The 27,325-nt window shown below is 39.6% G+C and overlaps 1 protein-coding gene and 1 pseudogene across 2 annotated transcripts in view; one reads left to right on the forward strand and one right to left on the reverse strand.

Moving 5' to 3' along the window:
* The window catches only part of LOC104612065 (vacuolar protein sorting-associated protein 9A), a 76,962-nt gene that overhangs the window by 39,351 nt on the left and 10,286 nt on the right, over positions 1-27,325 (reverse strand). For both annotated transcript variants that reach the window (XM_088896324.1, XM_088896325.1), the window contains exon 4: positions 5,206-5,376. In XM_088896324.1, coding sequence (XP_088752450.1) covers positions 5,206-5,376 — 171 coding nt within the window. The remainder of the gene's footprint in view (positions 1-5,205; positions 5,377-27,325) is intronic.
* LOC148803096 (uncharacterized) lies at positions 359-5,199 on the forward strand (annotated as a pseudogene).

Consider the following 27,325-nt stretch of genomic DNA (forward strand, 5'->3'; position numbering starts at 1 on the left):
GGGGTGTTCTCTATTATTTGATGGATGGATCGACAGAAAGGATAGAACCCTAATCAATTTTTTGGTCCATAGTCGTGCTGGGATGATGTTCATAGAAAGCATCGATGCATCGGGTGATACAAAAACAGCTGAGAAGTTGTTTAATTTACTTGAGAAGATGGTTGAGAGGATTGATGAAAAGAATGTCATTCAAGTGATGGTTGAGAGGATTGGTGAAAAGAATGTCATTCAAGTGATTACTGATAATGCTTCAAACTATGTTTTGGCAGGTAAATTTTCTAACTTGTTTTTTTTTCTTTACAAATTATAAATTGTACTTAGTTTTTATTGTCTTGTTTCTAAAATTATTATTTTTGTGTTATTAGCAAAATATTTGATGGCTAAGTATCCTCATTTGACTTGGACACCGTGTGCTGCCCATTGTATGGATCTCACTCTGGAAGACATTAGCAAGTTACCTATTGTCAAGAGGACTATTGAGAGGGCTATAGCACTAACGGAATACATATACAACCATCCGGGCCTATTAAACTTGATGAGAAAGTTTACAAGTCAAAGGGAATTGATTAGGCCGGCCAAAACCCACTTTGCTACTTCCTATCTTACATTACAAAGAATTTTTAAGCAAAAGAGGAACTTGAGGGAGATGTTCAATTCTATTGAGTGGAGTGATAGCAAGTGGGCAAAGGAAGCCAAGGGTAGAAGGGTTTCAGAGACATCAATGATGCCTTCATTTTGGAATAACATTGTATATATTCTTAAGGTATGCAGCCCTCTTGTTCATGTCTTACGCTTGGTAGATCATGAAAACAAGCGGCTATGGTTACATCTATGAGGCTGTTGATAGAGCAAAGGAAGCAATTCTGAAGGCATTTGATGGTAAAAGGGAAAAGATATCAGAGATTTTTGAGATTATTGATAGGAGATGGGAATGTCAGCTCCACCAACCATTGCATGCGGCTGGTTTCTATTTAAACCCTCAATTTTATTATGATGATGTGGAAAGAATTGATTCACATGAATAAATTATAAATGGCCTTTATAAAGTAATCCAGATGTTTGAAAGTGACAAGAACAAGTTGAATACAATCATTGATGAATTATCAAGGTATAAGAATGCAGAAGGGATTTTTGGTAATAACATGGCTATTTGGCAGAGAAAGATAAAAGCACTGGGTAAATATTCATAATTTCATATATAGTCAATTAATATTTGTGTTTAGTTATTTTAATAATTGCTATTTTTATTTAGTAAATTTGCTCATTTAGTTAATCTTTATATTTTTCAGCTAATTGGTGGACAGCATTTGGTGCTTCAGCTCCAAATCTACAAAAAACTGCTATCAGAATTCTTAGTTTAACATGCAGTGCATCTAGTTGCAAGCGGAACTGGAGTGTGTTTGAGCATGTATGTCTTTAATAAATTTACTTGTGTAATTTATCTTATATTTATATTTTACATTTAAATTTCAAATTTTTAGTAATTCAATGCTATTTTATGAATTCACAGATTCATACCAAAAAGAGGAATCGCTTGGATCAAAAGCGATTAAATGATTTGGTGTTTATTAAGTTCAATCAGATGCTGAAAGAGAGTTTTGATTCCCGCAATTACACCGATCCCATCTCTCTAAAAGATATTGATGAAAGTAATGAGTGGTTATTGGGAGAGATGGATGGGGCTGAAGATGATTTGGTATTTGATGATGGTGATTCATTGACATGAGGAGATGTTGCTTGTGCTTCTGGAGTTGAAGAGCCACTAAGATATACAAGATCTAGAGGCTCAAGCTCAACTTCACAGTTACGAGCCAAGTGGCCCGAGGCAACCAATTCCAGAAGACCTAGCACATCAAATTCCCAATTTCATTTGGAAGATGAAGATGAATTTGACATAGAAGAAGAAACAGAAGAAGAGAATATCAATGATTACAAATCTGATGAGTATGAAGATGATATGGAATTTCCAAATGAAGAAGAGAGAAATGACCAGGAAGAATGAATGCTGGAATCTTGAGGAAAAAAAAAATCAAGAATGGATCAATGGATCAATGGATCAATGGAGTCAATGGACATATGAGAATATATGATATTGAGATTTTGTATAGGCAGTAAAGTTGCTTTTTGTATAGGTTATGCAATGCTGGAATGATGATTGATGAAAGAACCTTTTTTTATATTAGAAAATTGATATTGCATATTTAAATACTTAATATATAGCTTGTTTTTTGAAATATTTTTCAAATCTGATTCCTTACTTGCTTATTGCAATAAATGATTAATTTTTATATTGATTTTGTTACGTGTGAGTGTAACAGTGTGAGCCATGGAGAGGATAATGATACCAAGAGGTAAGTGTCTTTTAAGTGTTAACTTCATTAATGCTGATTATCTAATGTTGTATAGGATAATAGGACCATAGGTTGTGCTCATATTGTCATATACTCATATTCTTTAATTGAGTGTTAACTTCATTAATGCTGATTTCTTAATTCTGTAATTAACTACTTTGCATATTTTCGTGATTAACCAATTGAAACATTGCTGATGCATTTTCTTTAATTCTTTTATATTTAATGCTGATCGCATTTTGCATATCCTATAATTCTTTTAAATTTAATCATGCTAATTTCTTAATTTTTATATTGAACCATTGCTGATTTCATACTTTATCAATTTATGAGTTTATCTCTGATTTTTATTTCTGTAGATTCAAGATTGATCATTTCCTGATTCATTAACTTCAGATTTCTGATAAGCTGATTACATTACCTCTAATAAGTAATGTCTAATAATCTAAGTATCTAATTCTAACCAATTGAGCTAATAATTAAGTAATTAACTTTGTTTTTTGATATTTTCCTGATTTCTTAGAATTTTTACATGTTATTTTTTTCTATTTTTTTAATTTTTTTTTAATTTTTGCGCCTTTTTTAATAAGGCGCGCGCCTCGCCTTGCGCCTCAGGCACATTTGGAACCTGTCGCTTTTTGTGCGCCTTTCGTTTTTAAAACACTGAGGGTGATACACATTCAACTCATTCCTTAGATTCCTCAAACTAACATAGTACTCCTCAAGACTATGATTACCCTATTGCAAATTAAAATACTCTTGATAGAGCTGGTATACTCTAGTGGTATTGTCCTGCCCTGAGTAAAGCTTCTTTGCATGATCCCAAATCTCCTTGGCTGTGTCTAAGAAAATGAAGTTCACACTAATCTTAAGTTCCATTCTGTTCCATAACCAAGTCATAATCTGTGCATCTTCTTGTTCCCAATCATTGTACTCCTATGAGTCAACTAGGGGTTTGTCTTCTCTCACATGCTTTACTTTCTTCTTAGCTCTGAGAAACACTTCAACAGATTTAGCCCAAGGCAGATAATTCTCTCCATTCAGTTTGATGGAGGTCATTTGCAAATTCAAGTAATCAGGGGGAATCATAACAGACTTGTGTTCACTACTGTCTCCCATAGCTGCCATAAATTTTTTTTTCTTCACACTAATATGTTACCCTACCTTACCAACAATCACCACACTGCACTCCTATAGCTGAACGATCACCACTGTTTCACTCCTATGGCTGACCATTGCTGAAACATTCACTATCACAGATTTCAGCAATTGTAATCAGCACTGTTCTCCACTTTCGGCACCACACAAAAACATCACACCAACACTCCATACATCTGATACTAGAACTTCAACCCACCTATCTGAACCACACATTTGAACATAGACCACGAAACTACTGTAGCAGCCCTCTTCGGTTCATCGATTAGAGGGTTTCCTACCAACCACTTGAAACCACCACACCACAATCAATCAGAGGCATTAAAACCTCCAGAAGGAAAAACAACCACTCCTTTTCAGACTTTTTGTCAAACTCCAAGAAACCTAAGAGAAATATGCAAAATACTAAACTAGAGTGTGAGAAGACTATACAGATCTGAACTGATTTAACCTGGCACTGATACCATGATAAAGTTCAGATCTGTATATCTGTTAGTTTCAGAATACAAGAGAAAAGAAAGATAGAAAGAGGAGAGAAGAGAGAGGAAGAGAGGAGAAGAGTGAAGAGGAGAGAAGAAAGAAAGACTGGTTCGAGCTAGAGAGAAAAATCACCCTCTCTAGTTGGCCAGGTTATATTTATAGTTTTCTATATTAACCACAAATTGACTCTTGTCCCTACTTAAGTATGGAACACATCACTAAACTCAACATTACACCTCATACTAAACATAAAAAAAAAAGATTAATCTGCCCCTGTATAGTCGACACTAACAGGCAATAATAAAGAAAACAAGTAAATGCATAAAGGTATACTCTCCCTTTGTCAGGGAAAAGGTCTCAAGTTACACCCTATGTAAGGTCGGACAATCAGCCAGCTAACTTACCAAGGTTTTGAACCAGTCTTGGATGAATCACATATGTGACAAGTTGGAGCTTTACGACATATATTCTGATATTCTCCAACTTGAGGGGAAGTGTTAGAAGTTAGCTTATGTTCCTGTTGTTCTTTAGAGTCGACAGTTGGCCATTTTTTGTTTAGTTGTTCTTTTATTATCTAAGCAGGGGTATTTTTATAATCTAAATCATTATTATTAGGCTATTAGCATAATAAATAAAGGGTGGCAGTTGAGATCACTTTTATGATCTCTTCTGGATATCTCAGCCCTAGTTTCTTCTCTACTCTCTCCTGTCTTCTTATTTCAGACCAGGTTTTCTTTATTTCTTCATTAATTAACAACAGATTAGGTCTGTTCACGGTGATGAAAAACCATAAATCAAAATTACCGATCAGCTACTGTAAAAAAACCCAATATTGCTTCATGATTGACATGGTTAACAGATAATGATATATGGGTCTGCCTCCTCTAGTAGTGTGCTATGCTTCCAGGCATGTCTGGGATCTTTTCATACTTCAAGCCACCCAAATTGTCCTTCCTGACAACTAAGTATCAGAAAGAGCACTGATCTTTTCCCTTTCTTTCTTATTTATTTTCGTTTTCTAGTTGTTATGAGATGCTGCTGAAACATGGTATTTAGAACCAGAATGAGGTTCTAAATAGCCACATGTAAATATAACCATGAAATAACTAGTATTTAGTGGAAGGTCTACAGCTGAAATTCAACTGGCATTTCATTGTGAAAGAGAAATTCATTTGTATAGTAGAGAAAAACAGCATAGGTTAATCTTTAAACTCACCAGCCATGATGCCTCATTTTGGAAAGTTGATTTAATGTCCAAATTTTCCGGATGAATAAATTGTTGTATTAAAGCCATTTTCTCAGAAAGTTGTTCATCATGTTTCACATCTTCTGGAAGTGAGGCAAATACACGGGTATATAATTTTGTCATTACATACTTCTCAAGACCCTGCAATTGAAAGGAAACATTGCACATCATGCACAAGGAACTTAACTTATCACTAGAAATAAGAATTCACCTATCAACAGCTTCACCTAGTGAACTTCAACAACTGCAACAGAAAATTAAAACCTATTCTATAAAATTATTGTCCTTGAAGAATGGGTAATGAAGAACAGAAAATTAAAGCCTATTCTATAAGAGTATTGTCCTTAGAGAAGGGATAATGAAGAACAACGCAAAACCAATGTGACATTTGAGGGTACAGTTCTTTTGTTTAAAATCAATTCTATGCACCCGTTTAAGGCTCAGTTCATACCAAGAATGTGACCTTTGAAGGGACCTTAAGATGTCACACTATCTTTGCAGGGAAACTACAGCTACCTTTGCTTGTCGGCCTCTTAAACCTGATTTAACAGTGAAGTCACTTGACTTTTCTCACTTCCGTGCCTACTGTCTACTCTATTGACCCTTGCATTGCAATTAACCACAATCTATGAAACTTTTGGGTCTAAATTTACTCCCAACTTGAGGGGGAGTGTAGAGAACACTGATGTGGGCCCCACAGCTGTGGTCCCACTCTGTCCGTAGGGTAGAATGTATCTAGTCATAGCTGATGGTCAATCTGTTATTCTGTTATTCTATTTGTTATTTACTTTTCAGTTTTATATTGTTATGTGTTATGATGTAAACACCAAGGGCAGATGTGTCCTTTCATGTAACTAGCATAACATATAAATATTAAATTGAAGTGGCGGCGGCAGAATATCGAGATTCTGTCCTTCCTTTCAAAGCCTGTGTTCTATTGCTCTCTCACTACTCTTTCTCCTCTTTCTTCTTCACTTTCTCTTCTTTTCGAACCTGAAGTTTCTTAGTGCTCAAGACTGATAGCAGTCTTGAACAACTACAATAAAACAGATCTTATTTTTCAATACGGTAAAGTATGAAGTATTATATTTCAAAAAGTATGCTCCTCTGTACACGGAGATACTGTACAAGTATATACCTTTTAACTATGGTTATAAAACAGATCATAACCATAATTTTCAAGACACCAAGGCAAAGCTAGGTGACGGGGCACCTTGCCTCCTGGTCACCTAGGTGATCAGTTTTCTAAAATAAAGAATACAAGTTGTAGGGTAGTTCCCTCAGTTTTATAATTAATCAGCAGTAATCATTAACGAATAATTGCCATAATCCTCATAAAATAAGTATAAACGTAATATCAAAACACTGAAAATCAATATATTTTTGAGAAGAAAAAGAAGAGAAAAAAGAAAAAATAGAAAATAGACGGGCTGAACTCTTGTTCTTGTACCATGAAGAAGAATGGGTGGAGCCCCTATTTTTTTCCCAATATAAAAGAGAGAGAGAGAGAAGAAAGGGGCAGAAGCAGAAAAGAAAAATATTATAAACCAACAAAATTAATAAATTAGTTTAATAATATAAACTGTAATATTATTACATTATAAAATAAAGTGTAAAAATATTATGTGAGGCCTTACACAAAAATACATAGATATTTGGTTAAGGCAACCCTCCAAAGGTGCTTTGTTGCCTAGGCATCACCTTGACAACCATGATCATAACAATGCCAAGGATGCCTTGTCAACATGGAGGGAAGGAGAGAAGACGATGGTGGAAGAGGAAATGTCACCCCATCTCCAAACAATGGTAGAAGAGGAAATGTTGCCTATCTCCGGAAGTCAAACAGTAGAGTCCCAAAAGTCTTTCCATTGCTTGTCCTGAAAAAGAAACAATTTCAAAAAAATTTGAACCAAAGGAGAGAAGGGTTTATCGCTTGCCAAAGTACTTAAAAAAGGGGCTAGCTCTAATCTGTGGTGGGGTCCACATAATATTAAGGAATTAAAGACTCTCTCGGACCTAACCACGTTTAGGCCAGACAATTAGAGATGAACCAGTTGGAAGAGAAAGCTACTAGGACTGGCTCATGTAACGCATTAAGCAGTCATGTGAGGAGGATTTCTTTGACTCTGATGGGAGACCATAATAATGGTCTATCTTCCTCTCCAAGTTCACAACAAAAGGTTGGTTCAAAGATCTCGACTAAGCAAACTTTACAGTGGTTGCCCAAGAATAAGAACAAATATGAGGATTTTGGTAAACAAGCAAAGGATTGCCTGAACCCAAGATATTCTAGGGTTTGGTCAGAAGAGAATGTGGAGAAAGATGGAGGTTAGGCTGATTGCGATTTCTCAAATGATGAGAACGTGTCTGAGACTGAGTTTGAGGTTGGCAATTTGGCAACCTTCAATACAGCTCTACTCTTTGTAGAAGAAAAACAGAGAACAAAGCAAAGAAAATACTTCTGTTTTGAAGCTTTCTACAGAGTCCAGGCATTCAAATGAAACTAGGTACAATCTGGTTTCTAGGGAGGATAATAAAAGACCTAATGGAGGAGAACAAAACCAATTACTAAGCTATGGGCAGGGGGTCTGCAAGTTATTAGTGGATGATCACATGCGGATTCACAAAATAATCCAAGAGGGGATAAAATGCAGACTTGTGGGAGTAATAATGAGTTTGCACCAAGTCTAGATAACTCCTTACAGCGAACTCTCCCTGTGGTAATTAGTAAATCCCAAAATCCTGAACTGGACAAGAGTACAGAGGCTCTTGTTTGGTAACTGTGTGATGTGATGAGCCTAACCCAGGTATGTTAGTGAATTCGGTTTTGGATACTAACCTCTGCTCTGTGCCTGTTGTCTGTCCTCCAAGGTCCCAGCCAGTAACTATGTCGCTTGCGTCTATAAGTTGAAGGTAAAAGATGCGAGTTAGGGGCACAGGAGGAAGAGGAGAGAATAAAAATAAGTACAGAGATAATAGAAGTGTTTGAAGAATTAGAAAGAAAGGAATTAGAGAAAGAGAAGAATGCTGAAGGTAAAGAAAGTGGGTGTGCTACAGTAGGGAGGGGTGGAACTTGAGGGAGAATGTGAGGGAAGCAAAGAGAGAGAGGAGAGGGGCAATGTGAGGGGAGCTGGCCATGGACTTGGATGTTGGGTGTGGATATGGGCTAGAAACATGGATGTGGATATGGATAAGGGGTATGGTTAAAAGACATGGGTTTGCATACAGATAAAAGTATATGACTATGGGTCCAAACATGGGTTGGGTCTTGGTGATGGGCTTGGGCTCTGTTATGGTTTGAGTTTCTTTTCTTCTTGCAGCTGTAAACTTTCAGCCCACCAAACGCTTCAGCACCAGAGCAGCATTCTACAGGAGAAAGTAGTGGTGCAAAAGATAAGGAAGACATGGTGTCTAATTTTTCATGAAGCCTAAACACACCCATGAGACAAGCTCAAAACTTCACCCCATCTTATCCCTTCTTAGTTCAAGAAAAAGAATACCAAGAACACAAGTGAAAATGTGGCCTACCTTCATTTTCTGGTAAAATCCAGATGAGACCAATTTCTTCTAACCTTCCTAGTCTCTTGTCTATGGAGCCCCTAGCCGCTGCTAGGGTTGAAGTGGAGAAGTATAGCAGATACTTGTCTTAATTAGAGACTACAACAGGTGGATCCCCTAGCATTGTGCCTTAAACATCCACTCTATCTATTGCATTGGATAATTCAGAACTTGGGCTACAGAAATTCATAAGTCCACTCTTTGGATGCTTAACTCAGGGGCACAACCGCACAACAACAATGTTCACTATTCCATCCTTACTGTCTATATTAAGGTAGGGATAAAGTCTCTTGAGATTATGCATTGTGGGCAAGGGCATTATTGTCTTTCTCTTTTATTTGTATTAGGGTGCCCATTCAAGGGATGTAATTTTCATTATTAAGTAAAAGAGGATCTTTTTGGGTGTGAACAATAACATACCCTATTTCCCGAAACTTCTCTTCTTCATCTTCGTCTTCTTTCTTTATTCTCTTCTTCCCACTTCATTTTCTAAAATCAAACTGACGCCAAATGATGTCAGCAGTCGGTACAAGTGTTGGCGGCAACCTTTTAATTTGTTTCAACTTATGCACCTAATTTTAGAAAGATTTTGGTATGGATCTCATCTCCATTTGATGCTTCCATATTTTTTCCCAGATTTTCAATCAAAAATTAAAGAAAATTACAACTTCAATGATTTGAAATTTCTCTTCCCATCTGAGGTTGTTTCTTGCTTGAGACCTGCTGTTTGTCCTCAGGTCGTTTTACTTTTTTGGAAGTATGGGAAGTGGTTCCACATTTTTTTGAACCCTAGTTATTTTTTGGGAGATTTTATTCTCCTCCTATATTTCTGCCAAATTTGTTTTGGCCTCCCATTGGCTCTAACCGAGGGTTGACCTGTTCTAGTGGGTCTATTGTGTTGATAGTGCTACAAGATTGTCGAGTTGCTAGTCCAAGTCCAATGGAATTGCCTAAGGAGGTGCAAACTGTTTTTAGAATGCTCCTGAGCAATGCTGATGCTTCTAATGGTATGATAACCACTATAAAACCTGATGGAACCAACTTCCTTAAGTGGTCTTAATCAGCCAAGCTTACCATCGGAGGAAGGGGTAAGTTGGGATTCATTACAGGCAAGGAAGTGAAGCTAAAATCTAATGACCCCAAGTTTGCCAAGTGGGAACAAGATAATTCATTGGTTATGTCATGGCTGGTTTGTTCGGTGCAGCCACACATTGCCTGCAACTACACGTTTTTCTCTATTGTCAATGATATTTGGGATAGTAGAAATCTGCAGAAATAAAAAATATGTAGAAAAGATGAAGAATGGAAGTGTTCTTGAGATAAGAGAGAAGAAGAACAAGAACAAGAAGAAGAACAAGAAGAAGAACAGAAAAAATAATGAGAGAGTTATATGTTCTGGCCGCCCCCTCTCATTATTATTTATACTTAAGGTAAAAATAGGTACAATGAAAAGTATGCCCTTATATGGCGACTGAACACAAAAGCTTAGTAAAGAACGTAAAAAAGGCACTCTAAAAGACTCCAAAGGGTCCCAAAGCAAGTGTGATGTTGTCCCCACTACCTATCTAAACAAATAATCAATAAAATTAATTCATAAATCTACACAAAATCCTCACCACTCCCCCTCAAGTTGGGAATAAATGTCACACATTCCCAACTTGCGTAGGTCATGTTCAAGCTTTTTATTTGCAGCCCCTTTGGTGAAGACATCGGCCAAACTGTAACTCAGAGGAGATATATGGTAGACAGACTTCACCAGTTGTTACCCTTTCTTTTATGAAGTGTCTATCAATTTCAAAGTGCTTTGTCCGGTCATGTTGAACTGGATTGTGGGAAATATTGATTGCAACTTGATTATCACAATTCAACATCATGGGCTCCTTTGCATCGATCCCAATCTCACTTAGCAAGGATCTAACCCAAAGTAATTCCGAGACACCATAGACCATAGACCTGTCGAACCATGCTCTAGGTGATTGTTTCAAACCTTATACTGATTTTTTCGTCCTATAGGCTTTTTCCTCACCAACATTCTCATAGAAGTTGGCTGGAATATCCATATATACCTCTTCCTGCAAATCACCATTAAGGAAAGCTTTTTTAAAATCAAGCTGGAAGAGTGGCCATGAGTAAGTAGCTACTAGAGACAAGAGAATCCGAACTGATCTCATATTAGTCACTGGTGCAAAGGTCTCTAAATAATCTATACCATACGTCTGAGTATACCCTTTTGCAACCAACCTTGCCTTGTACCTCTTAATGCTGCCATCAGCTTTGTACTTCACAATGAACACCCATCTACAACCAACTGTCTCCTTTTCTACAAGAAGATCAACTATCTCCCATGTCTAATTCTTAAGCAAAGCCCCCATCTCTTCTATCATAGTTGTTCTCCACTCAAGTTTGGAAAGAGCCTCACTATTCTTGGGTATAGATACAAAATCTAGTGAAGAAAGGAATGAACGGTAAGAGGGTGAAATGGCACTATAGGAGAGATAGTGTGAAATGCAATGGGTTGTAAACTTCCTCTTTCCCTAGTGGAGTGCAATGGGAAGATCAAGATCAACTGCAACATCATCAGTATTAGGTGCAGGAACATCATCAATAGGATCAAAAGTAATAACAGGCTAAAAGGAAATACCTGGAACTGTATCAGCCAAACATGGAACTTCAGATGAATCGACGAAGAGTGGTGTAGGTTCTTCTACTGAAGCACGTGTGGAGTCAACCCTCTTGTACTGGTGCTAAAAGAACTGTGAGGCAGGCAGGCCATAGTGGGTCAAGTAGTGGAGTCAACCCTCTTGTACTGGTGCTAAGTTCCCCCCCCCCCACCCCCAAAAAAAAAACACTCCCCCTGAGGAGAACTGCCACAGAAAAAGAAAGTAGACTCAAAAAAGGTAACATCCATAGTAGCAAACCCGCTCCCCGTCACTAGACCATAACAATAGTACCCCTTCTAGTTTTGAGCATACCCAAGAAAAACACACTTCTTGGCTTTAGAATCCAACTTCCTATGATGAGGATTGGAAGCTTTTACTGGGAAGCATACTTGGAAAGAATCAACACCTGTGACTTGCTTCAAAGAAAAAGTCTGAAGAGCTATTTATCCCCTTATTGGTGCATTTTTTGTAAGGTCGATGGTGAGAATTGATACCATTTATTGATCTGCTGCCCATTTGTTGTTAAAGGTTTATGGGAATGGTTCTTTTCTTTGCTTGGATGCAAGTAGGCTCCGCCACCAGATGTGCAAAATTGGTTTGATACTTTCTTCAAATTGCCAAAGAAAAGGGGAAGATTAAGGTGGCAATGTGTAAGGGTTGCCGTTAACTGGACCATTTGGGAAGAAAGAAATTCCAGAATATTCACAGGGAAGGAGAGAGGCAAATAATCCATCCAGGAGGTGATTTTTATCAGGGTAATACATTGGCTTAAATCTATGGAGCTATTCAACAATGTGTCAATGAATGATCTATCAAGAAAGTGGAAAGAAGTTGCTTATTCAGTGTCGGGTCAAGAGGTCTCAATTCCAGTTTGGTCCCCCCCCCCCCCCCCAAGTGGCTTTTACAAGATGAATTTCAATGGAAGCATTATTTTTGTAACCCAGGGCCGTAGGGCATTGGGGTGTTTTAGGGGATGAGAAAGGGAAAATAAATTTCCTTGTTCTCAGGTCCAATTGAAGCAGGTGATTCCCTTAGAGCTGAGATCTTGGCGGCATTTGAAGGTGTATAGAGAGCTAAGGAGATAAATATAAGGAAGCTAATCATCGAAGGAGACTCCAAGCTAGTTAAAAGGAGAGAAAAATGGGTTGTGGCTGTACAGCAATGAAAAGAAAAGGTTCAAGTGGCTAACAAGATGCACAAACTCCTTTCCTGATAGGTTAGCAAAACAAGGGATAAAAAGAGGTGATTTGTTTTGAGCTCAATTGTAATTTTTCTGCTTTGTTTGTTTCCTGTTGGGGGAGATAAGAGAGGTTATTTCCTCCCATTGTATCCTTAATATTCTTCAATGAAACCTTCTGCTATTGATCAAAAGAAAAAAAAAAAAAAAAAAAAAGAGAGAGAGAGAGAGAGAGACCGGAAAGGAAAGATAAGAAAGAAAGCAAGTCACCATGTAAAACTGAAGAAGGCATATGATTAATGAGGAAATAAGAGGTAAAAACAGCATCACTCTAATATATTTTGGGTGCTAACACTTGAATCAAAAGAGCCCAAGCAGTATCAAGTAAATGTCTATTCTTCCTGTTGGCCACTCCATTTTGTTGGGGAGTAGAAGAGCAAGAAGATTGATGTAAATGAGCATTGGAAATATTCTTTTGCATGTTAAAACAAAAATATTTAATGGAAACACCAAATTGATTCTTGATTTCAACATAAAAGGAGAGAAATATATCATACATTTTTGTACAAGATTTAATTAAATAAATCCAAGTCATTCTTGAAAAATCATCAACAAAGGAAACAAAATACTTAAAACCATTATAAAACTCAACTGAATACAGACCCCAGACATCTGAATCAACAAGCTCAAAAAGACTCGAGACTCTATTAAATTCCATTGGAACAAAAGAAACACAATGATGTTTACTAAATTGACAAACTTCACACTGTAACTCACGAACAAACACGACATCTGGAACAAGACTCTTGAGAGTTGGAAGAAACAGATGGCCCAACTGACAACGCCACTATAACGATGTAAGGGAGGAATGAAGTGCTTTCTGCAAACCACCACCATCTAAATAGTACAATCCTCTAGCTTCATACCCACCACCAATTATCTTCCCCAACTCGAGATCTTGAAAAATACAATAAGATAGGAAAAAATGAATGGAGCAATTCAAAAATTTCGTCAACTTACTAACATACATAAGACTAAAGGGAAATTTAAAAACACATAGAATAGAAGGAAAAGTCAAATCAGAATGTAGATTCACATCACCAGTACTAGAAACAACAGATGTAGTACCATCAACAAGTGTAACAGACTGGGCAGTGAAGGGGATAAAGATATAAACAAGTCTGAAAACCTAGTCATGTGATCCGAGGCCCCATAATCAATAATCAATGGCTAAAAGAGGAAACAACAAACAAGGCATGTTGTACCTGATTTTGCAAGGGTTGTAGTATTACCAGGGGAAGGGGAAGATAAACGAAGCTTTTTCATACTCTTCTCAGGTGAGAGATACTATTTCCTTCTCCTTCCTAGTGCCTAAAGCAGTAGACTCATCACCTGTAGCACCACCATCTTCTCCTACAACAGCATGATTTGACCAAGTAGATATGGAAGGCCATGCAAACCATAATAAAAATTCACCATATATCCTTCCCATCCACAATAACTGTAGAGAGGATGGGCCGAATGGCCCATAGGCTGTGCTTATTTCTTTATGTTTCTATTCTTTTTGTTAACGGGCCTTTACTAATGGGCCCTTATTGTAATTATTTTTTAATAAAAAGATTAGGGAAGGGAGAGTGGTTCGAACAACTCTTCTCCTAAACCCTGTTACAACTGACTTCTTCTTCTTCTTCTCTCTTTGCTGCTGATATCTACCTCACTTTCACACTTTTTAAATCAGTCCTCTCATTCTTTTGGACTGTTTTCTTCTTGGTATCAAAGTATGTTCCTTTCTTCTTCCTTTTTTTCCCTTTTTTCCCATACACAGTGTGTATGGAGAGCTGAATCGAATGAGTGATTGAAGAAAGTATTCAGCCCAGTTGGTAGTGGTCTTTTGGAGAAAAGGAAGTTGTCTTGTTCATTATTCTAACAGTCCTTGGAGTTTGTGCCCAAAACCCTAATCAACTGGAGAATTATGATTGCGGGCCCCATAGGGAACTTCACCTTGGTGCACAATAACTGAAGGGGTTCTCTTTCTTTATCTTGAAGACCGATCCAAGTCTTTTGCAGTTCTGTGAAGCCTACAGGGAGCGGCTGCAATTTTCTTATTTCTCCCAGGTTCCGGGTGAGACGCAGCTGGCAGATAAGACTTCATAGAGGTTGGTGTCAGATTTTTCCTGCCTTCTTTGTTTATCATTTGAAGTTGTTTGAGGAAGATGGATGTCTCTAGAGTTGAAAATAAGTTTGGCGCAGAGTCCAGACAGGTTCCAGGAGCACCGGAAGCCTCTTTATTGGTTGTGACCACAGTCAAGCTCGATAGAACTAACCATCTAGCATGGTCACAATTAGTAAAGATACATGTTTGTAGTAGATGCAAGTGGGGATATATCTTCGGTAGCAAGAAAGCACCACCAGAAGATGACCCATATTATGAGAAATGGTTGCAAGAGAATTACATTGTTATTGGATGGTTAGTGAATTCGTTGCAACCACAAATTAGTCAGCACTATTTATGGATGAACTCAACTAAGGAAATATGAGATAGTGTTGCTGAAACCTATTCACAAAAACTAAATGTGACCAAGGCATATAAGTTGAGGAGTGATGTGAATAATCTAAGGCAGGGGAAGAGACCTTTAGTAGTATACTTCTCAATGCAGAAATCCTTATGGCAAGAGATAGATCTAATGGAAACAGTTGTTTCAGAAAGCACAAATGATGTTGAGACATAGAAAATTAGTTGAGAGGAATAGGGTCTTTGAATTCTTGACAGAGCTGAATCCAGAGTTTGACATTACCAAACAGAATATCCTTGCTAAGGATAATGTATCTTTGTCCCAGGATTATGCCATGGTGAGCAGTGAAGAGAGCAAGAAGCTAGTCTAGGTTCAAGGGACTATCCCAAGTAACCATTTTGCTAATATGGGGCTGAAACCTAATATGACTATAGGTAGTTCAGGTGGGTCAGGGAAGAAGGAGGTTATATGTGAATACTACAAGAAACCTAAACATACAAAAGATAAATGTTGGAAACTAAATCCAGAACTTCTTCCACCTCGTTTCCAAAAGAAGGTTGATAATGGGAAGTTAGGAAGTGCCAACACAGCCACAGTCTTAGATAATGATAGGTGTTACACAGATGAGAGGACTACTAGTGAGCAGTTAGATGTTATGAAGGCAAAGTATGAGAAGTATGGGAGGATGATCAGCCACCTTGAGAGTGCAGCCTCCTCCAACTCTTCGAGCAATCCAACTTCTACATTTGCGCATTCAGGTATACGTGCTACTGCCAATCATGCAACTATCTCAAGTAATCGTAGGATCCCTTGGATTATTGATTTTGGTGCTTCTGATCATATGACTAAACTTCCCACTCTGTTTAGCTCTTATGATTTGCTTCCTGGCCGTGATGAGATTACCCTAGCCGATGTCTCACTTGCTCCTATCTCTAGCAAGGGAGTCAACAAGGCTTCAAACTCTCTTTCTTCTGTCCTTCATATCCCTAGACTGAATACTAATTTATTGTATGTGAGTAACCTAACTAAATCCTCAAACTGCACTATAACCTTCTTCCCTTCTTATTGTGTTTTTCAAGACCTAAAGTCTCAGAAAGTGATTGGGAGTGGCAATGAGGTGAATGGAATATATATGTTAGATACTCTTGGACAAAGCCAAGGACAACCTAGAATAGCTGCTTTTGGATCTACTTCTTTAGAGTCTTTTAGTCGTGTCATGTTATGTCATTTTCGTTTGGGTCATTTATCTTTTTCTGCTTTGAGTCATTTATTCCTAGAATTGTTTAAGGGAATTAACTTGTCTAGCCTTCATTGTGAGTCCTATGAGTTATCAAAACATTGTAGAAACAGTTATCGTTTGAGTAATAAAAGATCCTCCTTTCCTTTTCATATTGTGCACTCTGATGTGTGGGGGCCATACCACTTACCCTCTATGGGAGGTTATAGATACTTTATCTTGTTCATTGACAATTTCTCTCGATATACTTGGTTATTTTTTATGAGATCTCGAGATGAAGTTCCCAAGCTTATGAAGCAATTCCATGAATTTGTTCTTACCCAGTTTGATACATGAACCAAAATATTTAGATCCGATAATGCAAAAGAATACTTTGGGAAAAACCTAACCTCTTATCTCACTGATTTTGGGGTCATTCACCAGAGCTCTTGTGTTCGTACTCCGGAACAAAATGGAGTAGCTAAGAGGAAGAACCTTCACATAGTTGAAGTTGTAAGAAGCATTTTGTTTGCCTCGCATGTTCCTACAAGATTCTGAGGGGATGTTGTTCTCACTGCAACCTACTTAATCAATTGTATGTCATCCAAAGTGTTGGGCTTTAAGTCCCCTTTTAACCTCCTATATCCAGATAAGGACCTTTTTTCTATTCCCCTTCGTGTCTTTGGTTGCACTTGTTATGTACACATTTCTAGTACCCAGAGACATAAATTTGAACCAAAGGCCCATAAGTGCATCTTCCTTGATTATGCCTTCACACAGAAGGGTTATTGTTGTTTTGATCCTAGCACTAGGACTCGTTATGTTTCAATGGATGTTACCTCTGTTGAGTCCACTCCTTTCTATGGTTCATCTCAAGGGGAGCATTGTTCACAATGGGAGTATTTGTCACAGTTGTTTGCACTCCCCCTTCCTGTCCCTATTGAGTCTCCACTCGAGTCTCCTTCTATTCCTGATGAGTCAAGGGGGGGGGGGGAACAATCATCTCCTGCTCCTTCCAATATTCTTGTTCCTCCATTACCTCCTCGTCCTCTTTTTAATCACAAGTGGTACCAGCAGTAAAGGACCAGGAGTGAGCAGATTGTTTCCTCTACATCACATGAGCCTCCTACACTTCCAATTACTGAAGAGACAACAAGTATTGATACCACCCCCTTGCAGCCTCCCTTCCCAGATCTCGATGTCCCTATTGCCATTAGGAAATGTAAACGGAAGTGTATTGCACATTGCATTTCCAAACATCTCTCCTATGGCCTTCTTTCTTCTTCATATTATGCCTTTCTTTCTTCTGTTGCTTCTAACCCTATACCCAGGTCTGTATCAAAAGCTCTTACTATTCTAGAATGGAGGGATGCTATGAGAACTTAAATAGAGGCTCTGCACAAGAATGACACATGGGAAGTGGTTGATTTGCCTGAAGGAAAGGAACCAATGGGCTGTAAGTGGGTGTATACCATCAAATTGAAAGCTGAACCACTGTAGTTGAAGTAGCAGAGAAGAGGAGAAGAAGAAGAGATGCTGAAAGTGTCGAACTGTCCTAGCCAGTCGACCAGTTCTTTATTTATATATGAATATAGTACAAGGTACAAGAAATTACTGGGATGCCCCTGATTAGTGATGGGACACCCAGATGACTTAAATCATTAAACAGGATTAGGCCCATTAACATAAGCCCAGTTACAAGATAAGTTAAACATAAGAATGGCCTAATAAGAACTCTTATCAGCCGAACATCACTCTCACATTCTAACACTCCCCCTCAAGCTAAGCATAGATATCAATCATGTTTAGCTTGCCAAGTATGTCCCTGAACTTCGTTGATGCCAGCCCTTTAGTTAATACATCTGCAATCTGCATCTCTGATGGAGTATAAGGCACACAGAGTTCTCCTGAAATAATTCTCTCTCTGACAAAGTGTCGATCAATTTCAATATGTTTTGTCCTGTCATGCTGCACAGGATTGTTGGCAATGTTGATAGCAGCTTTATTATCACAATACAGCTTGAGAGGACCCTCTGTCTTGATACCAAGCTCATTAAGGAGAGTCCTGAGCCATAAGAGTTCAGCAACCCCGTGTGCCATAGCCCGGTATTCTGCTTCTGCACTTGATCTAGCCACAACATTCTGCTTCTTACTACGCCATGTGACTAGGTTTCCTCCCAAGAATGTACAGTATCCTGAGGTTGATTTTCTGTCTCCAACAGACCCAGCCCAATCAGCATCAGTGTAGGCTTCAATTTCAAGTCTGCTGTTTTTTCTGAATAAAATTCCTTTCCCTGGGCAAGTCTTCAAGTATCTGAGGATTCTTTCCACTGCTCTCATATGAGGGGTCTTTGGTGAGTGCATGAATTGACTGACAACATGCACTGCATAGGCAATGTCTGGCCGAGTAAGGGATAAGTATATCAGTTTTCCTACCAACTTTTGGTACCTTTCCTTATCACAGTATTCTTCACCCATTGATTCTTGTAATCCATGGCTTGGTTCTATTGGAGTGTCTGCTGGCCTACACCCCATCATGCCTGTTTCCTCTAGGAGATCTAGCACATACTTTCTTTGACATATGTAGATTCCTTCTCTTGATCTAGCAACTTCAATTCCAAGAAAGTATCTCAGATTTCCCAGGTCTTTGATCTCAAACTCTGAAGCTAAGAACTCCTTCAGCCTCTTCATCTCTCTCACATCATTTCCAGTAATCACCATATCATCCACATACACAATGAGTGCTGTAAGTTTGTCATCCTGTCTCCTTGTAAACAATGTATGATCTGCACTGCTCTGAGTGTACCCTACTTTCTTCATGGCCAAACAAAGTCTCTCAAACCATGCCCGGGGAGATTGCTTCAAACCATATAATGCTTTCCTTAGTTTACATACCTTCTTTCCAACATCATATCCAGGTGGGGGTTCCATGAATACCTCTTCATGAAGATCACCATTTAGGAAGGCATTCTTCACATCCAGCTGATGAAGTTCCCAAGAGAATTTTGCTGCTAGTGACAGTAGAACCCTGATTGTGTTGAGCTTTGCTACTGGGGCAAAGGTTTCCTTGTAGTCAATTCCTTCCTTTTGTGTAAACCCCTTTGCCACGAGTCTGGCCTTGTACCTCTCAACTGACCCATCTTCCCTGTGCTTTACTGTGAATACCCACTTGCACCCAACAGTGCCTTTCCCTTCTGGCAGGTCCACCAATTCCCATGTCCTTGCTTTCATTAGGGCTTTCATCTCCTCATTCATGGCTTCTTTCCACCTTGGATCAGATGCCGCCTCTGAATACCTGGAAGGGACACATACAGAGGAAAGAGCAGACACAAAGGAATGATAGGCAGGGGATAAGTGTGAGTAAAAAACATAATCGGCTATGGGATGCCGAGTGGTACAAGAACGAACAGGTTTACGGAGAGCAATAGGAAGATCCAAATCTGAATTGAGTGAATCAGAATTACCTTGGATTGCAGAGACAGATTGATCTGAGTTCAACTGGTTGCAATCATGAGGTTGAGGGGCCTTCTTCCTTCTACTGTATGTAAGTATCTCTTTCTCTTGTTTACTGGAACCTTCAGAAGTATCAGCCGAATCTGGAGAAGCAACTGGCACAGTGGAAGTCTCACTAGGTTGACCCGGAATGTTATAGCTAGTAGTAGTGGAAGGTGCTGAAATGGGAACAAAAAAGAAGGGAGAATGAGAATCCTCTTCCAACCCACTACTCTCCCCCTGAAGAGGATTCTGAGAAGACTCGAAATAGGGTTGAAACTCAAAAAAGACTACATCCCTGGTGACATATTTTTTCTTGGAGACAGGATCATAACACTTATACCCCTTCTGCGTAGGAGAGTACCCCAAAAATATTCCCTTTGTAGCCTTAGGATCCAGCTTGGTCTTCTTTGGATCTTTCACATGTATGAAGCATGTACAACCAAAAACCCGCGGGGGAAGAGGAAATTCTGGAAGAGTGGGACACAAAACAGAGAAAGGGGTCTTCATACCCAGTACCTTAGATGGCATCCGATTTATCAGGTATGATGCAGTGAGAACAGCTTGAGACCAATATTGCTTGGGCACATTGTGCTGGAAAAGAAGGGCTCGAGCTGTCTCCAATAGATGTCTGTTCTTGCGCTCAGCGACCCCATTTTGCTGAGGGGTGTAAGCACACGATGATTGATGTAACATGCCTGCATCTTCCATGAATGAGTTCAGGGATCTTTCAAAGTATTCAGCTGCATTGTCTGAACGGAATTGCTTGATCTTTTTATCAAATTGTGTTTCAACCATCTTGCAAAACATCATAGTTATCCGGGGAACTTCTTCACGTCCTTTCAATAGATAAATCCAAGTGCACCGAGAATAATGGTCAATAAAACTGATGAAGTAACGGAAGCCATCAATGGAAACAATGGGTGAAGGACCCCAAACATCAGAATGAACCAAGTCAAAAGGGGCTTGAATTTCATTACTAGAAATTGGATACATTGATCTACATTGTTTTGACATTTGACACACATCACAAATTAAACTTTGACTCGAAATGCCCTTACATAATTCGGGAAACAACATTGCTAAGGAAGAAAAGGACAAATGACCTAGCCTAGCATGCCACAAGTGCAGCCTAGCTATTGACTCCACACTCTCCGGACTAGTAGTAGAAGCTTGCATGGCTGAGCTGACATCTTCATCAAAGTAGTAGAGGCCCCCATACTCATGACCACTCCCAATCGTTCTCCTCGTCAATCTGTCCTGGAAGACACAATGAGAAGGAAAGAAAGTTATACTGCAGTTCAAGTTTTTTGTAAGCTTTGAAACAGACAACAGATTTGAGGTAAGACTAGGAACATGTAGGACTGATTTAAGAGAGAGATCCTTGCTTAGGTCAACCACCCCCTTTCCAGAGATGGTGGAGAGGGACCCATCAGCTACTCTCATCTTATCCTGGCCAGACAACAAATGATATGTGGAGAATAAGGAGGACATATGTGTCATATGGTCAGTGGCTCCGGAATCAATCACCCAAGAGGTAGAATTAATGGAACTAGATGCACTAAATGCAGAGGCTGTACCTGATTTGGCAAGAGAGGTGGAAGCTAAAGAATTGTTCTTCAGACGGGCTAATGCCCGACTGAGAATCTCTACCTCACTAGCTGTGAAGCCCAAAGTACTTGGTCCAGAGGAGTCGGCAGCCTGCCTTGCGGTGGAAGATGACACTGTCTGAATACTCTGTGAGTTGTCACTACTGTTGTTGGTGGCAAGATTCCCACTTGCTGTGTGGCCCTTCTGTTGCCTTTTGTACTTTCTCAGAGCAGCTGGCTTCAGATGAGGGTACAGGACCCAACATTTCTCCTTTGTGTGTTTCTCACCACCACAATGTGTACACTTGAGGGACTTCTTGTCTGAAAATCTATTCCCCTTAGTGGAGACTAAGGCTGAATGCTCCCCAGGTTGTTCTGTTGATTGTGTCTGGGAGTCAACTTGCATCTCCTTTCTCCTTACTTCTTCATTCCTCACCAGGTAGTAGACATGGTGAAGCTCAGGTAATTCATCTCTCCCTAGAATCTGTGACCTTATACCTTCATATACAGGGTCAAGACCCGCCAGAAACTTGAAGGCTCTGCCCTCCTCAATCTGCTTATCATGCCTCCCCTTATCATTAGCATTTTCCCAATCCAAAATCAAATGGTGGTCAAGCTCTTCCCAGAGGCCTTCCAGTGTTGCAAAGTAGGTTGCCACGGACATGTCTCCTTGCCTTAGGGCTGCAATGTCTTGGTTCAGCCTGTAGATTCTAGCATTGTTCTTTTTCTGGCCATATGTCTTAGATACTTTCTCCCAAATTTTAGCAGCTGTGGGGAAGTGATGAACAGTTCTGGCCACCCTAGGAGTCATAGAGGCCAGCAACCAAGACATGACTGTGGCATTTTCCTTACGCCACACGGTGTATTCAGGACTGCCAATTTCTGGTTGTTTCTTGTCTCCATCCAAATAACCAGTGAGGTCACGAGAGGTAATAAACAGTCTTGCTGAGACAGACCACTCTCTAAAGTTATATTCATCCAATAGCACACTTGTAATCTGCAAGCTATGCAGATTAGGGTTCTCCAGGTTTGAAGACCTTATAAGAGGTCTGTTATCTTTAGAAGAAACTTCACTGGATAGTGATGACATCCTGACTTCGGTCAAGGAGTTGTTTACAGTACTGTTGGTGGTTCTGGTTAGGGCTGGCCGAAGTAGTCACAGAGTTCACAGTGCTGATAGCACACAGGATAGGCTTCACTTGGACTAAACCAGTTCGGGTACAGCAGCAAGAAAAAAAAAATTCTGTAACTAAACCAGTTCACAGAGCTGGAGTAGGGCTGGTAACCGACCTGGAAATGATCAGTAACTGAAGTCGCCACAGTCTTGTAAAGGTTTTTTCTGAACCAGTTCTGATGCAGGTTCTGTTACAGCAGCTAAAAGTGTTCTGGGCTAGTAACCGACCTGTGCTATGTAGACTCCACTTTGCACTTCGAGTACTGCTACTGTAAAGGGAGTTTCCCTCCTTACAGACAACACTAGGACTGCTGAAATCAGTCCTCAACTAGGTCTGTCCTATACAGACCTCTTCTTAGCAGCCGAATAGCTGCTAACTACTAGAAACTAGTAGGACTCCAGCTTCAGGGTCTTACCTCCCTTGCGCCCTACAACCAAGGGAAACCCTAGGTCGAACCTTGTGTTGTTCTCCTGCAACCCTAGGGTTTCACAGCAGCAACCCAGAAAAAAAAAAAGGTGAACTACAGCAAGAAAGATGAGATGGCGTCAGCAGTAACCAGGAAAGTGCTCAATGCTCTGATACCATGAAAGCTGAACCACTGTAGTTGAAGTAGCAGAGAAGAGGAGAAGAAGAAGAGATGCTGAAAGTGTCGAACTGTCCTAGCCAGTCGACCAGTTCTTTATTTATATATGAATATAGTACAAGGTACAAGAAATTACTGGGATGCCCCTGATTAGTGATGGGACACCCAGATGACTTAAATCATTAAACAGGATTAGGCCCATTAACATAAGCCCAGTTACAAGATAAGTTAAACATAAGAATGGCCTAATAAGAACTCTTATCAGCCGAACATCACTCTCACATTCTAACACAAATATCATGTTGATGTCTCTATTGAGAGGTACAAAGCTCGATTGGTTGCAAAAGGCTATACACAAACTTATGGGATTGACTATCTGGAGACTTTTGCTCCTGTTGTGAAGATGACATCTGTGCCGGTTCTACCATCTTTGGTAGCTCATTCAGACTGGCCTCTTTATCAGCTAGATGTGAAAAATGCATTCTTAAATGGAGAATTACACAAGGAAGTTTATATGTCCCTCCCACCAGGGGTGTATGGCACAGACATGGAGGGAAAAGTGTGCAAGTGAAGAAGTCTCTCTATGGGCTCAAACAGTCGCCTAGGGTGTGGTTTGAAAGGTTTAGGGCTGCTCTTGTTAACTTTGGCTACATACAGACTCAATCTGATCATACCCTCTTTGTGAAGAGGAGAGGTTCATTGGTGGTATATCTTATAGTCTACGTTGATGATATTATAGTGACTGGCACTGATGTGACAGGGATTAATAATCTTAAATCCTTCCTTCATATAGAGTTTGAGATCAAAGATCTGGGGGAGTTGAGGTATTTCCTTGGTATTGAAGTGGCTCAATCTAAGGATGGAATCTAGATGGGGACAAGAGACCTTTTCCTCTACAATTCTACAAAAATCTATATAAACAAAAATGGAACAAGAGACCTTTTCCTCTAGATTTACCCTTCAAAAATCTGAGTTCAGATCAGAAGATATTCCTTGAGAGACCTTTTTCAAAAGAAGAAATCAAATCAGCAATCTAGAATCTAGATGGGAACAAATCTCTTGGGCTGGATGGCTTGTCTAATTTGTTTTATATTAAATGTTGAGATTTCATTAAGTCTGATCTGTTAATGGTGTTCCAAGACTTTCACAGAAATGCATCTTTACACAAGGACTTTAGGCCCATCAGCCTTTTAAATAGCTTCTACAAGATTCTGGGAAAGGTGATAGCAATGAGAATGAAGCAGGTGCTAAGTAGTGTTAGTTCTAATAATCAGTTTGCTTTTGTTCCGGGGAAACAAATGTTGGATTCTGTCTTGATTGCAAATGAGCTTATTGACTCAAGATTAAGGGAGGGTTCTCCGAGACTGGTTGTAAAGCTGGATATAGAAAAAGCATATGACCATGTAAATTGGAGGTGTCTAGATCAGGTTCTGGAGAAAATGAATTTTGGACAGAAATGGAGAAATTGGATAAAAGTATGTGTTTCTTCTCCCAAATTCTCGGTGTTGATCAATGGCCAGTCAGTGGGGTTTTTTGATAGTTCGAGGGGTCTTAGATAGGGGGACCCACTATCTCCTCTGCTCTTTACCTGTATATCAAAACTCGTGACCCAATTCTCTTTAAAGGCAGCAGCTAATGGCTTGTGGGATGGTTTTGCAATTGCTCCAGAAGCGGAAAAAGTTAATCTAGTGCAGTTTGTTGACGATACTCTTTGTTTCCTTGATGCCTCTTTTGACCAGGTGGATGTTCTACTTGGTATTCTTTGTTGGTCCGAAGTTGTATCAGGCCTAAAAGTTAATCTTCATAAAAGTAAGATAATCCCAGTGGGACCCGTTCCTAATCTGGATTCTTTTGCTAGGTTGATGGCCTGCCAGGTGGATTACCTACCAAGTAAGTACCTTGGCCTCCCACTAGGTGCCAAATGTTATTCTTCTGCTTCATGGGAACCAGTAATTGAGAGAGTGGGGAAAAAATTGGCATCCTGGAAGGCAAAATATCTGTCTATAGGAGGGAGAGTGATCCTTATCAAGAGTACCCTTGCCAACCTCCCTACCTACTTCATGTCCATGTTTCCTATGCCATCCAAAATTGCAAAGAAGCTTGAGAAGATGCAGAGAGATTTTCTCTGGAGAGGGTGGGAAGAAGAGAAGAAGATGCACCTTGTGAATTGGGATCAAGTTTGTCTTCCTAAGGCAGAGGGTGGATTAGGTCTTAGAAGATTAAAGGTGGTTAATTCGGCTTTATTGAGTAAATGGTGTTGGAGATTTGCAACAGAAAGATCTTCTTGGTGGAGGACCTTAATTGCAACAAAATTTGGTGTGGATTGGGGTAATTGGAAATCTCAGGATCCATACACAACATGGGGTTGTTCGGTTTGGAAAGGGATTCTAAAATCTCTTCCTGTGATGTATGAGGGAGTGAGACTTAAAGTGGGAAGTGGAAATAGGCTGAAATTCTGGAAAGATCCCCGGTGCATGGGACAGACCTTTAGCTGAGGCGTTTCCCCTTCTGTTCCAATGTACAGTTAATCAAGAAATATCAGTGGCAGAGTCTTATGTGATTTCTAACAACTCAGTGATCTGGAACCCTCAGTTCATAAGAGATTTATTTGATTGGGAAATAGAAGGTGTGATGCAACTTCTACAGATTTTACAGGAGCAGACGATAGACATTACAGGTGAAGATGAATGGAGTTGGTCCTGGAGTAAGGATGGCTGCTTCTCAGTCAAATCCCTTACTTTGAAGCTTAGTAGTACGGGTGTTACTGAGTTCCCCTACCAGCAAGTTTGGAAGTCCTGTGCTCCCTCGAAGTCCATATTCCTTGTTTGGACTATGGTGCTAAACGAATGTCTCTCAAGACTCAACCTGGACAGAAGGGGCATTCAGGTCCCTTCTCTGATGTGTGGGTTGTGTGCTTTGTTGCCCAAGTCCACAGACCATCTGTGGTTACATTGTCCTTTCTCTTCGAAAGTCTGGTACCATTTCATAGGAGCAGCTGGTCTTAATTGGGTCATGCCAAATTCATTAAAAGATCTATCGCTTTGCTGGAATCTCCAAGGTTTGAAGAAAAAAGGAAGTTTAATTTGGAGAACTATTCTTGCGGCAGTGATGTGGGTAGTTTGGTCTGAAAGGAATAGAAGAATCTTTAGCAACAAAGTTAAGAGCACGGAGGAGATAGTGTAGCAGGCGGTCAGCAAGCTGATTTCTTGGATGTCTGTTACTCCTTATTTTAAAGAGTTAAATGTTCCTGTATTAGTTACGCCTACTTCCATTTGGGATCTGTAACATGTCCTGAAATCTGAGCAGCTACTTGTGGCTTGCTCTTCTGTTGTACTGAGTTCTTTCTGATTCAATAAAGTTATTACTTTACCTTTCAAAAAAAAAAGGATGGAATCTTTATCTCTCAGTGCAAGTATGTGCTAGACTTTCTCACTAAAACAAGCAAAATGGGTACAAGACTAGTGCCTACTCCTATTGATATGAGTCACAAACTTTCTGCCTCTGATGGAAAACTGTTGAAGGATAAGGGAGTGTTTCAAAGGTTACTAGGGAAACCGGTATATCTTACTCCTGGGAAGGGCATTCTTTTTGCTAAACATGGTCATATGAAATTGGAGGCTTATACAGATGCTGACTGGGTAGGCAACACTGATGATAGGAGGTCAACTTCGAGATATTGTAGCATGGTGGCAAGTAATATTGTTTCTTGGAGAAGCAAGAAACAATCTGTTGTTGCTAGATCTTCAGCTGATGGTGGCAAGTAATATTGTTTCTTGGAGAAGCAAGAAACAATCTGTTGTTGCTAGATCTTCAGCTGAGGCTGATTATAGGGCTATGGCTCATGAGGTTTCTGAGTTACTTTGGCTTCAACCCCTAATGGAGGAACTAGGGCGTTGAGTATGATAAGCCATTGATGCTATATTGTGATAATCAGACTACCATCAACATTGCCCACGATCCAGTGCAACATGATAGGACTAAGCATATTGAAATTGGCAGGCGTTTCATCAGAGAAAAAGTGGCTTCTGGAGGAAGTTTGTCTACCATTCATTACATCTGAAGAACAGTTAGCTGACATGCTCACCAAGGAAATCTCCAAGGCCAAGCTACAACATGACACTGGCAAG

The sequence above is a fragment of the Nelumbo nucifera genome, chromosome 1 (assembly GCF_055504915.1).
Source record: "Nelumbo nucifera cultivar China Antique chromosome 1, China Antique-T2T, whole genome shotgun sequence".
NCBI lineage: Eukaryota > Viridiplantae > Streptophyta > Magnoliopsida > Proteales > Nelumbonaceae > Nelumbo > Nelumbo nucifera.